Raw genomic sequence first — 15594 nt, forward strand, 5'->3', positions numbered from 1 at the left:
GTAGTAGGTTGAATCCTCTAAGAAGTTGGCTTCAGCTTGATGGCTTTCTTGAAAGAATTATTGGTTTTGCCCTTTTAGCCTTATTTTTTCTTTTATTCTGACAGCTCAAGCAAATTGCCTCAATTCTAATAAATAGCACTGAAACAATACTTCAATGATACTTTTTCAGTTAAATAATAAAATGCATCTGGAATCCTACTTTGCCAATCTAGAATATCCATATTCTATACAACATTATGCAATTTGCCTGACACCTTCATCCAACATTTAACAGGGAAAAGTAGCAGTGAGATTCAATATTAAGAAATGACTATTTTCAGTTATATAACAAAAAAATAATTAGATTTAAGTTACATCTGCCAAAATAGACAGGTCTGTATTTGGATACGTGATGCACTGTAGTTTTGAGTTCATCTACTCAGTACTGATAGGAATGTATAAATCCATGCAGTTGCAATAATGTGGTTAGACTTGATTAAAAATAACCTCTTTGAAAGGCCCAGATACCATGCCCATGAAGTCAATAATCACCTCTAAACTATGATCTTAGTCTAGCACTAAGGAGTGTACTTTCTATTCGGTTCACCACCATACCACTCCTTCACAAAATATTTGTATTTTGTGAACATGAATTAAAAGAGAACTAGACATCTAGGTCTTCTAAATGAGAAGTCCACTCACAGACCACTGAGCTGGCAGTAAGTACTCAGACCTGGCAGCTCCTGCTCTAGTACAGAATTTTCTTTATCAGTGAGATAATAAACTAATAGGGAAACACACACGTCCTCCCATACACAGCCACAAACATATATCTACATCAATAAATGTATAAAAACATGAGCTAGCTTTCTTCTAGGAGTTTTGCAAGATTCATTTTTAATTGTTTCCATTTTTTAATATACATTAATACCTCTACTGATGAGCAGAAATTATGTTAGAAGACAGGCTACAGGGAAGGTGAGAGATTGTATCAAGTCCTAGAATTCCATCTAAGAAATGTTTTATACTGAATGCTCTCTTCCTCAGGAATTCAGTATTAATATATTTCACCAAGGCTAGAATATGCTGGGAGAATTTTGGAGGAAACCAAAATGTTATCAATGTTAACATTAGTACTACAAAATCTGTATTTATATATAGCTTTAAACAAGCTATTTTTTAAGATCTGTCGATTCATGTAGCTCATAAGCGTTTTTTTATAGCTAGGGTATTTTATTTCTGGGTAAAAATAATTTGAAACATTTAATGTATATTCTAAGCATCAAAAAAATACTTGATATGTAATGAACAGCCTCCTAAAACATCACTAGATAATTTAGCTACATAGATCTTTCCTTCTTGTATCTTTAAGAAACCATCCCTAACATGACCCATAAAACCGAGTTACCTCTTACCCAAATCTTACGCCACTCAAGAGAGAGTGAAATTAGCATTTTATTTTTGGTTGGATTTTTGGTTTGTTTTATTTTGTTTAAGTTTTTTTTTGTCTAAAGCAACACAAGGAATTACAAGCTGAAACAGAACTGCCAGATACGAACATGTGATAAAAGAAAAACAAAGTGTTCTTTTTTGTGGGTAACTTGAATCTATGTTGACATTGTCAGTGTCCTTTTTTTTTTTACTCTATCTTTTACAATACTTTTTTATTCACATTTGCTTTTTTCAAATATATCTTTTTGTCTTTTTTGTTAAAGTATGATGTAATATTTGATCTGAAAGAAAATATAATTTTAGAGTAAGGAACAGCCATGTTTTCTTTGGGCTTAAAGATACACGTAGGGAAATCAGCTGGAGCTGAGAACCAACTTGTAAATGCACAAGCTGTCAACCAAAGTATATTAAAATACGCTTGTGAATATTATTCTGGTTAGATATAGACTGCATGGTTTTGGAACAATTATCTCTTTGTTTAATTATTATTCATAGTACATTTTTTCCATAAAAAACTTTAAGTAATTTGTTGTGAAGATACCACTTATGTGTTCAGGGGCAAATTACTATGTGGGATTGGTTTATCACACTAAACGTGCCAGGAAAACATTTCGCATGAGGCAGTGTCCTCATGTAAACTTGGTCCTTTGTGATAATTTATTATGATGGAATTTTAAAACATCGCTGTCTGATCTGAGCTTCAAAGACAATATGTGTTTAAACAGAAAGCAGCCTATTGGATTTCTGTTTTCTGTAGCACTTGTATCTGTTACAGATAAACATTTTTTTTCCTCCCAGCAAAGGTTATAATCATAACCAGAAATTAAAATATTGAAATACCTTAAGCATAGAACCTGGTTTTGTTTTCTCTTCCTTCAGGCCAAGGTTGCAAAGAACTGCAAGGCCAGTTTTACATTTGAAATTACTTACAGCCAACATTGTTATTGCTTGATTATTGGTGGACACATTTTATGTATTTTGGTCAAGTATTCTGATACTAAATGATCTTACCTCTGATATCTACTACCTAGGAGCACTAAAAAAACCTGCCTTGCCCTTTGTGTGGTTCATTGACTGTATCAGAGGCTGAAGACCCTAGTTCCCACTACCTAAGCTGTCAGTTGCACACATCTGAAAATAAAATTCAGGTAGATGCATGAAAAAATGATCATAAAATGGTGATGCAAGCTTTAATATGCAGAACAGTCTACACAATAAGCTTCAGTTTATGCTTGCCCATCAAAACTTACTGATGTCCAATTAAGAATGTGAATAGAAGGCACAGCTATTAAAATACCTACAGGAATAACATTATCAATGACCCATGTCTCTGTACATCTCAGTGAATTCTAAGAAAGGTTAGTATTACAGAATCTAACTCATTTTGACATACCCTTTATGTGACGGGAAAACTTGAAAGAAACTCTTTAGATTTGACACTAGCAAATTCCATTTACAGCTCCCTTGCCTCTCAACAAGGATAACGAGCTGAACCTCTGGAGTCAAAGTGCATAACAATTTTGTAGGAAGTCCAGCAACTATTTTCAGACAAGACGGATGTGAAACATTTTGCTACAGGACAAATTTCAGTAAATAAAGTGCAGTGTAAAGCTGCTAAATTACAGCAGACACAGTTGCTAATACATAGCTAATACAATAACTATTCGCACAGTTCAAATTCTTAGCTATCAACAATTTTGATTCCTTTATCAAAATGTACACAGCATTTTTAACCTTCAAAGGAATGTTTTGATAGGTGATGAGAGAGATTACAGCAATAAAATCACAAAAGTTTCACGTTAAGAGGTAATGGAGTGAACCACGAGCAAATGTTGATGTTTGAATATGCATACATACAGATACATATACTGAGAGAGATACAGGGAGAGCATTTGGAATATTTTACACCTTTTTATCTCTGAAGTGGCTGTACTGAAACACAAGCTGTTGAAGTGACTTAATTAAGAATAGGACCATTGATTGGAAATATTAAGAACCAGGTTCATAACTTGTTATTTGTTTGGAAACACTGATAAAAATACAGTGACAGCATTAGATATGGACACAAATAATCGCAGAACTATCCAAGGGCCAAGATGTATTTCACTGAACTGAGAATATTGATCTATTGCTTATTGCTGTACTAAAATGTATTGTGTTTGGAAATAAAAGAAAAAAATATCTTGATGGCTGAGGGCTGGATCTATCTTTTTTGACTATTTGGGACATCAACTACTGCTACTATTTATTTTTGATGGATAAATTTCATTCTGCATTTGGACACTGGGAATTACCAAATTCATTTGGGTATTGGCAGGTTTGAGCAGGATCTGTGTGTCAAATTTGGTTCAGACTACACTCAGTCCAGAGAGAAATTTTGATGCTTTTATTCTATTAGGGACATTTCAGTTTCTCTCCATTTAAGCGTTCTTTAGAAAAATTATTTCTTATTTCTCCATTGAGTTTTAGAAAGATGGGCTTTGAACTGAAACAATGTCATGTCACATCTCCCAAGTCCTGATGATTATGTTTGCACTTCAGTCTCGTGGTTCATAAAACAGCACTGGAGAGGCTTGATGCGAGGCTTGATGCTGTCTATATTTGCTTTGGGTTTTGTCATAAAAAAAAATTGAGAAATAAAAAATTAGTTATTGTAGGTCATGTAACTATTTTAGACTGAGGTGGTCTTACTTTGGAAAATCATGAAATTCCCTGAATTTTTTACTTCACTAGTAGCTGCTAAATTGTACTTTTGGACAATGGAACTTGCAATTCTGGTTCCAAAATTTGGCAACGTCCAGCTCATATAGTCATCTAGTGTTTCCCCTTTGGCAAGGAAGCATTTCCTGTGTCTCTGTAGCCTGGTTTTATTAGGGGGAGGGGAGATAAAAGCCTTGCATATTCCCCCTAATCCTATCACACACTAAATCACCTCATTCATATTGACTCCACCAATGCTGCTTTTACCATTTCCTGAGTTACTTAGCAACAACCATCCCTCCCTTTTCCACTCCCCCATCCATCCTTTCATTTTTTTTCCCCCTTTGCAACCACGATTTCCAGGCTGTTTAGAAAAATGAGGATGCTCAGCAGCATAGGGCAAGCTTTTCCTTTCAACTTCCCTTTTTATGCCTGCCAAATCCTTCTCGCCTCCAAAATGAAAATCCAGGCTGCCTGCATATGTGTAATCAAAGGTTAAAAAGCACCCCGGCTGACACCACGCATGTGTTAATCTGTGCTGCAGCAGAGTGCATCATTTCCACTTTGACCTCAGAGTTAATCTGCATTCAGGCAGAAGCTCCATTGCTTTATTCTCTCTTTTTTTTTTTTTTCCTCCTCTCATTTACTCTTTCTATTGCTTGATCGGATTTCGTTGCATGCGTTTGAGTGGTTCTGTAAATGTCTGCATGTGTATGTGTTTCTTCTTTCCTGGACTGCTTTTATTCTGTGAGTGTCTGTGATTTTGCTGTTTGGTTGTTGTGGGTTTTTTTTTCCCTTTTTTCCCAATTATATTATTCCCCTAGTCTTGGAAGCTGCTGCCTGATGCCTGAGCTGACGTTTTCTGATTATATCTGCAAAGGGCTTGTGCAGATCTAATTTCTGTCTCCCTGCATATTAATTCCCGCAGCTGGGCGCAATGTATCATCCCACTGACGGGACCTGGTAGGGAGGGGGGCAGAACCACTACCAAAAAAAAAAATTAAAGAAGGGGACGGATCCATCTGCAACCAAGAGGAAAGGGGAAAAAAACTTGGTGGGGGGGGGAGGGAGAGAAAAAGAGATGATTCCTTCAAATCCAACAAGCCTGGGGAGCACTGCATTCTTGAATCCTGCATTTTCGCTCAAAATGATGGTGTGGGCACTTCTGTTCCTCTCTCTCATCCAGTGGTAAGATGTGCTTTCTGATTCTGTTGGGAGGGGTGGGGGGGGAGAGGGAGGGCTGGGGGGTGAAGAATCTGTTTGCAAATTTGCAGAGCTGTGTGAGAATGCCGGAGGTTTGGATCATGGCATTACATTCATCTATCTCCTAGCAGCTGAGATCTTACAATGTTTTATTTCTCTTACAATTGTTGTCGCTCTGAAATGGACAGGGAGGGTAAGCAGTGGATGTGTATGATGGTGGTACATGCCGGGTGCCTCATAGAATTTGATGCCATATTACCGAAGCCTTTTATCTCTGATTTACTGTTTGCTACCGTGCATGGAGTTATAATACAGCTGTGTTCTGAGGGTAGAATGTCAGTGCATTCTTGCTTGTTTGCACCTAAGCAGCCACATCATGGCTGTGCCCGGCTGCGGGTTCTGAGGTGCCGCTCACTCCCTCGGGAAGGAGCCAGTGCAGGGATCCAGGGCCAAGGACAGAGATGCGGATCCCTGCACAAGCCTCCAAGACAGGCAGAGCGGCTGCCTGCATTTCCCTGTTACTGAAATGCTTTTAATGCTGATGGAACAAGCAATGGGATGTAATACTGTTCAATGATCGTATGAGACAAATGTTTACAATAGCACTCACCCCCCCACTGACACATGTACTGGTTGAAGACAACTTGTGCATGCTGCATATGTGTATGTATAGATAGATGTAAAGAGGTAAAAATCTTAACAGCAGAGGAAGAAGGAGTTTACATGTGGATGAGTAGAAAGTGGAAGGGGGAGTGAGTGTTGCTGCAGTGCCAAGCACTACGCTGAACCAGACATTCCTGCAAAAATCTGTGGACTGTGCATTTAGCAGGTTAGATGAGAAAGTAGCACTGCATCACAAAGCACCTGGCCTTTCAAGTGCCATATCCTCACAGCTGTGTAAGCCATGTTGCCATTGATACACCAGAGAAGTTAGTGCCCACTCTCTTTTCTACTAATGCTGTATTCACACAGGCTCGCTCCTCATTCAAATTTACCTCTCCCTTCTCCTCTCCTTTTACCTGGACACTACCACACTAAAAAGTGAGTTCTTTGTGTTTGCTTTTTTGTTTGTTTATTTGTTTGAGAAATAGCAGACTTTGCAGCTGCAGTCATAGGATTTTGTTTCTAAGCAAAATAAATAGGCCAAAATTATTGGCCAGGGAATTAAAAGTTGTTGGGTTTTAGAGTAACTTTCTTCATGCAAAAAGAACTTTGTGAAGAATTCCTGTGAAAAGGAACTTAAAATAGTTGAAAATAGAGTAGAAAGTGAAAGAAAACTTGGTGAGCCTACCCTGAGGGATACTTCTGAGGGATTCTTTTGAGGGATAATTTGTTATTGGGAGTAAGATAGGTGCAAGGTGTCTCTGATCCTTACAGAATTGTTTATGATTACCATGTGAATACAGCAATGAAAAACGAGCTTTGACAGGATCTCATGAACAGAGTCTCAGATTATTTTGACATAAAGCTTCCACTAAAATAATCCCAGATATTTATGTTAACACACTTCCTTCTTTTCACTCATCTTTCAGAATAACATAGCCTGAGAGGAATTTTGCCAAAACTATTTCATAAGCTTTATAAGAAACTTCATAATGCAAATTAAAGTTTTATCTCAGCAAAATGTTCTGTTTTCTGTTCAAAGCCATCTGATAGCCAAGATGGTTCCCTCTGACAGTTTCCTGACCTCATAATTTTAAAGAATAAATAATAGATAAAGAAACAAATTTAAAAAGTTACAAGTAAAGGGGAAAATTATCCTTAGTGCTTTACGAAAATATTTTAAATGAGTCAACGTGATTTTAATGCTAATAATCAGGACACTTTTCTCCTACTGTTGTAAAAGAAACTTTATGATTAGTCTTGGAAACTCATGGACCAAAACAGAGTTACAGAAGTTGAACTTAGATACCATTTATTTATATGCTGGATGAAAGTTTTTCTTTGTTAAAAACTCATCTAACACTTCATAAGGAGGGGTATATCTCTATATTATGTGTTGCTTGTCTTGGACACAGAAATTCTGAAAGGCCAATGCAACTGAACACTAACATACATGCTCCATGTTATGCAGCTGAATAAATGTGGTGACATCAATCAGAAAACACACAAAAGTTTAAGTATTTGCAGAATCTGATCAAAGTAATTGAATGCATAAAAACTGATTACCAATATTGTGCAGAAGTTTTTTCCCTATTAATACAAAAAAATACTATGTAGAAAAATTAATTGTTGTGCAATTGTTGATATTTAAAAGGTTGAAGAAAGACGAGAGAAGTTAAGGCATCATTCAGGCATTAATGGAAGTAGCTAAAATTCTGGCATTGACTTCAGCAAACCATGATCTGAGTGAGTTCAGAAAAAATGTCATATTAAAGATCTGCAGTATTTTACCTTCACAATATTTGTATGTATTAGTTTTAATCACATGCACAGAGTGCACCCTTACAATTGTGCACACTAAAGTTTCAGGAAGTGCTTTTTTCCAATTTGTTTCTTGCCATTCATAACCGTACTGCAAACTTACTGCATAAAGTTCCCCCATCACCTTACCACTCAGACTAGTGCAGTAGCATTGCAGTCCAGCATATTGGCTGAAGCTGTGGTTCAGTGAAAACGAGTCAAACCAAACTCCAAACGTCTGAAAACTGTGCAATCTTGGGGTTGAGAAACACTTTTAAAAGGTAAATAAAATAGTTCGATATTTGCACACCTCAATAAAGGGTTTAATTGGAAATAATTATTTGATTACACTTATTTCACATATAATCAGTAATTAACATGTTACATGTAATAGAGCTCACGTACCAGCAAAGTTTCAAATAGATTTATATTCTGCACATTATTTACATACAGATTTTTTTAGGCAGTTTTGCGTAATGCTTAGCTTTAAGGAGTTGTCAGCAAAAATCACAGGAACACAGCACAAAGCCATGTCCACATGTGAAATCCTGGACACTAGCTAGTTTTCCTTTTTTCACTTGTTAGTGCCCAAGTAGTGCCATGACAATGTTCCTATGCTGCAACTAGATGCCTAAACCTGAAAACTCTCCAGACTGATCAGAAAAAAGGCAGAAATAAAGCAATCATTTCAGCACTGAAATAGTTTGGTTCCTATGTGAATATACGTATTTTTAGCAGTAAATTACTGAACTTGGGAGTAAATAAAATTGTTTTGCTCTTGTGAAGCACTTAGCAGTGTCAGTTGGGTTCTTGCACTGTGTGATAAGTGATATAATAACAATGATTAAAAGGGGCATGATAAGCAATATACTAACAAAGATTAAAAGGGGCATGAATATCCCTAAGCTGAACAGTCATTTAGAATTACTGTAAAGCTTGCTAACATCAGTTTGCTATTAATCCTGCAGCTGTAGTTATTCCTACACTAGCTTCCAATACTTTCATGCACTGTCTAGCACTAATATTAAGTCAGAGGTCACTTGGAGCATTATTGGAATAAGATGTTGCTCAGCAAGAGACAATTTCTCTACTCAGAAGGAATAGTCCATTTTAGAGAAGTGTCATGACAGAAGATGTGAATCTAGGTGCTGTTACATTATGACTTTATCCTTGCCTACAATACTATGAAATCGAATATTTAGTGCTGACTGGCCTATATACCACAGTGTTTGTTTCAGCAGAGCTGAGGCTGTATGGATATATAGCCTGTATGAGGCTGTATGAGGCTGCATTTGACTTGAACATTTCAGGGGTAGCAAGGAGGGTGAGACTGCCTTTAAATTTTTCAAAGCCACGCTGCATTCGGACTGCTATCAGCTGTAATGGTGGGATAGAAACTTGGAATAAATAGCATTGTAATAAAAAGACTACCAAACCCACTGATCTTAAGTAGATTTGAACAATTCAGTAAAATTCTCCCTATCTCTTTATCAATAACTTGATAGGGTAGGAAAGATTACAGACACTGTTTCCCTACTTGCAATTACATAATGATTTGGAGATGTGGTTTAAGCTCTTTAAGTAGCTTCTGCTTTGGTGACTAAACCACCTAACCCTAACACATGCCAAAACTCAGCTATTCCAAAATACTCTAATAGAATGCACAAAGTGATGCTGGAAAATCTTTCAGAAAGTTTAAATCCTTGAAAATCCAAGAAGTGAAACTTGCTGATAAACTTTTATAATCTAACTACAGTAAAACAGTTTAGGAAATTAATTTACTCTTTTAATGTAATATTTCCCATATGATTCATATTACGTGTCTTATTCATGGCCATACAAATCATGCTTTGGGGTCTTAAGCTTAAACTGTTCATGACTTAGTGCTGATCTGGAAAAAAATGTCTTGTTGACTTGTATTGTGGTCACATTGTTCCATCTTTATGCTACATTTGCTCTGTTGGCACACGTCAAGAAATTCAGTAGCAGTTGCAAAAAAATTTTAAAGGGAAGAAGTCTGACAGGAGTGAACAGATGAAGGGAAAAGAAGCAAATACCTGGTCAAAGGAAACTTACACCAAGTCTCAGACTCGGTACAATTAAATTCTCATGTACTTAAGTAATGACCAGCACCTTCTGCAACAAAGAACTGATCTGTAAATTAAAACCATGAATTATTAAAGGCTTAGATAAAGCATTAGACACAGGTGAGCAATAACATGCACATGCTTATCGGAAAGTTGATGTTTTTCTCCTATTCTGCCTCTGATGCCTGCTCAGAGTATATCTGTACTGATGAGCACAGTCCCTTGTAGAGATACGTTCAAGTAAGCTCCAAAGCAGTCTTGAGATTAATATCTCTGACAGACACTGTCCTGCAACGTGGAGATGCACCAGCTCATTTGAAGCTCACTCAGTACCCTGCAGCCTCTCCCTTGTTATGTTCAGTCACTCTAGCAATACAGGTTTGATATATTCCTAGACACAAAGATTCTATTAGGGTGGTCATCTGCTTATTTCTTTTTATAAACATTCAGTAGAATAACTAGAGAGTATTGTGGTTCTCTGCTTCATTGGTACAGTCTGAACTGCTGCTTTACAAACTATTTTACTGCAGCCCCACTCACAGTCTTACACAGAAAAAGACACAGATTATGTGAGAGTGGCAGTGAAGAATACAATGGTAACTGGGGGCTTGCTTAATATGAATTTGGGCTTAGAAAATATACACATTAAAAAATAATTGACATAGGGATGTTAGAACTGAAGTGAGTTTTTTAAATGTTCATGCTTCATAGCCTATCAAGTGTTGCACTTTTCTAATGAACATATATTGCAATACAAATTCCCTTTAACACTAACAGTAAGATTTGATTGCCATTTTCCCTGTTATGTCTACTAAGAAATCAACACCCTATCCTACACCTAACACTGAAAATCTCTGCAGTTTTAGAAATCTCCTCATGTCAGGCCTAGTTTTATCCTCTCAGTAATGCCTGACCCACTGCAGTCTGTTGCTGAGGGAAAAGCCAGGACTTACACAGTATAAATTCTTACAGGTAGCTATGCTTTCATAAATCAGAACTGGGAAATAACCCAAAGTTACATTATAACTAGTAAGAAACTTCAAGAAATGTTTCATACACTGCATAATGCTTTCTTTTCTTGCAGAAAGCTCTCAACCTACATTCCAGCTAACTGATTTACAATACCTCTGAACACCTTTTTACCTTCATTCCTTCTCTTTTATTCTGCGTAGAAGATCAGCTTAAACTTTACACTCCACTTCATCCCACAGACTGTAATGTAAATTGATCTTAACTGGCACACAGGTCTTGTCCTGGCCCTCTGGACATAAACGAATTTCTCCATTCAAGAACAGAGCGCATTTTCTGTGAATGGAAGTTCTGAACATGAACTAGGGAGGCTTTGTGCCACTAAGAGACATGTTATTTATCTCATTTAAGAAAAGATATGACAACTGAAGATAGAAATAGATGTCCAGGTAACTTCACTGGAAGTGGAGGTATACTTCTGGGCTTAAAGGTGAGGCTGTTTAGTTAGAACAAGGTACATTTATTATATGATGAATAAAAAGATGGCAGAATATCCCAGGAAAGGACCACAAATTGGTGAAAAAAAAAGAGGCCATCACCAGAGAAAGATAACTATAATTATTACCGTGTAAGGAAGAGTCTACTTCATAGAACAAGACTTAAACCAAACTTGTTGAGAACTAATGAAATTAGGGACTACAATTGCCCCTAGTGGATATATCTAAAGCACAAAAAATGTTGAAGTGCTATTTTAGTTGAAGGAAAGATGAGAAAGGAACAGCAGAAAGAGTCTATTCTAAACGCACTGATCTTTTACTATGAGAGTCTGAATTCACCTAGTGTGTACACCTATAGAGGTGTGTTTTCGCTCAGATATTTTATTTAGGTGAGCTCCCAGCTCAGAAGAACTTGAGTTCAGCATGTTGGAGCTTTGCTGTTGTTTGAATTGGGTCCAGTTTTTTATTTGTGATGTCCAGAAGTAACCTGTTTGTTTGATTCTTCCAATTATGAAGAAATTCAGCTTTGCACTAAGCCAGAAGGTGGAGGAAACAGCATTTAGTTTTATCTTTGGAAAAAAGAAATTAATATTACATGCTTTTAAACTTGTCATATGAAGTGGTTAGAAATTCATTTATATCAGAATGTGTAACCATCTCCTTCAATGTGCGAAATTTACAAAAAACTTTAAAAAATCTCTTTTTTCCTTTTTTCATCCATATGAAAAAAGAGTAGGAAGAGGGAGATAGTGGATATACATTTTTACAAGTCCCAGCACCTGCCAACTGACTTAGACGAAGTGAGGTAAAAGAGGGGAGAAGGTGGTAGGTTGAAGAAAGCTATTGAAAGAACACTGAGGATTACATGTAGTGGGATTCTGGGGTATTTGTATAGTTCTGACAGGAAGCTAATATGTGAGTCTTGTCAGACTGAATACCCAGTATTCAGTCTGACACACAGTGATATCCTCTTATTTATATAACTGAGTAATATTTTTAACACAAGTACTGTCAAAAAAAGAAAAAAAAGGAGGCTTTAATGCTGCTGAAAACCATCAGTGACTACATAAGCAGAAGAGAAATGTAGCAAACACCTTCCCATGTGAATGACTACCTCAGCTGCATAATGTTTTTTCATGTGATGTCCTAAGCAACACAGAAAAAGTTGACTACAGCAGCATTACTTGTTTTCTCTTACATAAAGGGTATAGTCAGTGAAATCATCATTAGCTGCCTGAAAACTTACAAAAAAGGTTTTCTTTCTAATCAGTGAGGTAATGCAGAGCCCAAAGATTCATTTGGATTCAAAAAGAAGAAAAATACTTCAAAGTCCGTTAAACTCAGTGGTAACATTTCCTTACAGGAAATCTCTAGCTGCATGTTTTTGAGATGTTACCGAAGAGATGTTACCAGGGAAGCATCATTATATTCTTACCCTGATCTTTTGCTCTTAGCTTCTGCTACTGGCACCTGCCAGATTCAATATACATGGCACAATACATAGCTGATGCAACCCAGAGTAATCGTTAGATTAAGATTACTGCAAAGTGGCAGCAGGTAATAGAACTTCAGTAATTTATATAAGAATCTCAATGTAACAAATTAGTATCTTTAAAAAAGAAAATCACTAATGTGTAAGTCAGATTTTCTTACCTACAGGATCCATTCTATTTTTTCAGATTTAGTAGAAGGACATTTTCACACATTCTCGGTAAAGTACAACACAATGCGTAGGCCTAGCTGTGAAATCTGGCCATTGTATATGAGACTAAATATTACTCTTACAAGATAGAACTTTCATCTGTTCTTAGACAGCCAGCAAAACATTAAAGAAAAAACATCTTTACAAAACCTAAGCAAATATATATAGATTATTACCAGAAATAAAACATCAATACACAAAAAATAAACAATTTAAACAAAATGAAGGATAATAATGGGCATTTGGAAAGAACGAAATGAGAAGATATCTATTTTTTATGCTTGCATTAGCTCTTTCTAAATGATGCAGGTAATTATGTTTGGAATTATTTTTTTACTCAATGTCATCTTGAACTTTGGTGTGAACCCTTGAGATAAAAGGCTAGCTTTTTTCTGAGCTATTTATTAACTTAAGCTTGTGAATGCTCCACGTTCTACAGAAAAACACCTATCATTCTATACAGTGTTAAGAAATGCATCTTAAAGGGGATCTCATGCAAACTCAAAAAAACATTCTGACACAATTCCCTGAAAAACAGTGGGTGATATGATAAAGTGAATGTTTTCCTTCAATAGTGATTCAATGTTATATTGTGTAACACAAATAGCATGTTCTGGTCATTTGAAGCTTTTGTTAATCTGTAGTAAGATACCTTTAGAGCTAAATAGAAATCTGCCTGCTGCAACAGATTGAGGATTATCCAGTGAATTCCACTTTCATCTAATACCCATAGATTACTTTTCAAGACAGAGAAAAAGAGATAGCAAGAGGAAGAATGAGAAAGAGAACAATTAAGAAAAGTTAATATTAATGAGATAATGCTAGAAAGCCCTACTAAACTAATAAATCAATAATCAATGCATTATTCAATGTATTATTAAGCGATAATGCACTTCTGGGACCTACTGATCCATGCATATGTTTGACAAAGCTGGAGAAAGAGTGTCATCAAAACAGAATGAGTTACACTCGGAATGGTCAGATAAAGTGATCAGTCATCTCTTGGTCATTTCATGCACACACTATGAAAGGGTGGTATAGGATGTACTCTGCTTTTCCTCTCCAAAAAACTGACGAAGACACAAAAGACATCACACTGTAGATTCACACTAAGAAGGCTTCAAATAGGTGTACAGCACATTCTGATGCAGCAAGGGAGAACAGTTCATCGAAGAGTCTGCAAACATCTTTCCCCTTCTGATATCCTGAACAACATCTCTAGTTTCTACTTTTATAGACCTAAAAGCCATTCTTCCAAAGTTTAGGCATCCAAATTGCCTCTGTGTGCAGAGAAGTAACCACCTGCTTAAAAACCATTCAATAATCTAATTCTATGTGCAGGTCATTAGCTCATGCTAATTTGTGGTCATGGCCAATATTTTCAAAACAGTTGTGAAACCATTGCCCAAATAGATACCACACCAAACGCAAATAGCACACAAATGTCAGTGAATGAAGAATGTCACTAAATAATTGACATATAATTAAAACTACAGTCAGCTTGTACAGTCACCTTATACAGATGAATAGCTCTATTAGCTCTTACAGAGTTACTTAGTACAGAGAATAAGAACTTTAGCTAGGAGTCCAGAAAGGCTGTACAGTTACTGTGAGAAGGAGGCAGAACTGAAGGAGATGTGGAAATGAATTATGAAGGCTGGACTCATACAGCATTTTTAATGTAGTGACAAGTAGTCTGCTATTACTTCGAATAGAAAACCAGGGATTCAGAAAGATGAGTTATGATCAAATTAACAAAGATGACAAATGCGAGGCAACCTTTTACCTGAAGTGATGATAGTGTATATGTTTTGGAAGCTAAAGGCCAGGGACATGTCACATTGATATAAGAACACAGGTGAGAAAGCTGGTAGTGGCTGTTAGTCATGTAGTAAAAGGCGGGAGAAGCAGAGAAAATAACTCCCTTGCTACTGACTGGTCATGCTGTAAGATGTCTTGGAAGAAGCTGAGGCTTGTGATCCATGTAATAATATCTACGCTGCCAAGTACTTTCTCAGTAGCTGAACTTGAAGACCTCAAAGACACCTTCTGGCTTCTGTATACATAACTGAAATAATGCATGTTGCTCGCACAGCCTGTGAGGGCTTGAACCCAAATATGTTTTAGTATTACAATTTTGTTTTGTAACATAGTCAAGAAATCACTATTTTCTCGGAAGGGTTTGGAAGACGGGAAGGTTAATATAACACTTGGTAAAATACCTGGAGGACCTTAGAATATAATCACAAATATTGCTGTTTTTTATTGGACCAAAACAATTAACTAGGTATCAAAGACTACACTGCATTGAATAAACATATTGGATATTTGTAAGCTCTTTGCGACAAGGACAATCAACATTACATTAATAATGGCTTTTTTTAATTTTATTTCCCTAGTTTCTAAAGGAAATGCTAGAAAACTGTTTTAAAGACTTAAAGCATGCTTTAAGCTGCTTTAAAGACTTAAAGCATGCACTTAAAATGACTTAAAACCTTAATAAAGCTCTAAGGCAGCACATGAGATTAGAGTCACCACAAATCTTTCGGGCCAAATTCTTAACTTCCATGCCCAGTATAACTAATGAGCCTCTTAACACCAT

General features: G+C 36.4%; 1 protein-coding gene across 2 annotated transcripts in view; it reads left to right on the plus strand.

The window, feature by feature from the left end:
* Positions 1 to 4437: 4437 nt before the first annotated feature.
* GABRG2 (gamma-aminobutyric acid type A receptor subunit gamma2) overlaps positions 4438 to 15594 on the plus strand; it is a 69061-nt gene continuing 57904 nt past the window's right edge. The window contains exon 1 of one of the 2 annotated variants that reach the window (XM_030504404.2): positions 4438 to 5319. In XM_030504404.2, the coding sequence (XP_030360264.1) occupies positions 5213 to 5319 (107 nt within the window). In that variant the 5' untranslated portion in view covers positions 4438 to 5212. The remainder of the gene's footprint in view (positions 5320 to 15594) is intronic. The other variant, XM_030504406.2, reaches the window with a different exon arrangement.

Source organism: Strigops habroptila, chromosome 12, assembly GCF_004027225.2.
Source record: "Strigops habroptila isolate Jane chromosome 12, bStrHab1.2.pri, whole genome shotgun sequence".
Lineage (NCBI taxonomy): Eukaryota > Metazoa > Chordata > Aves > Psittaciformes > Psittacidae > Strigops > Strigops habroptila.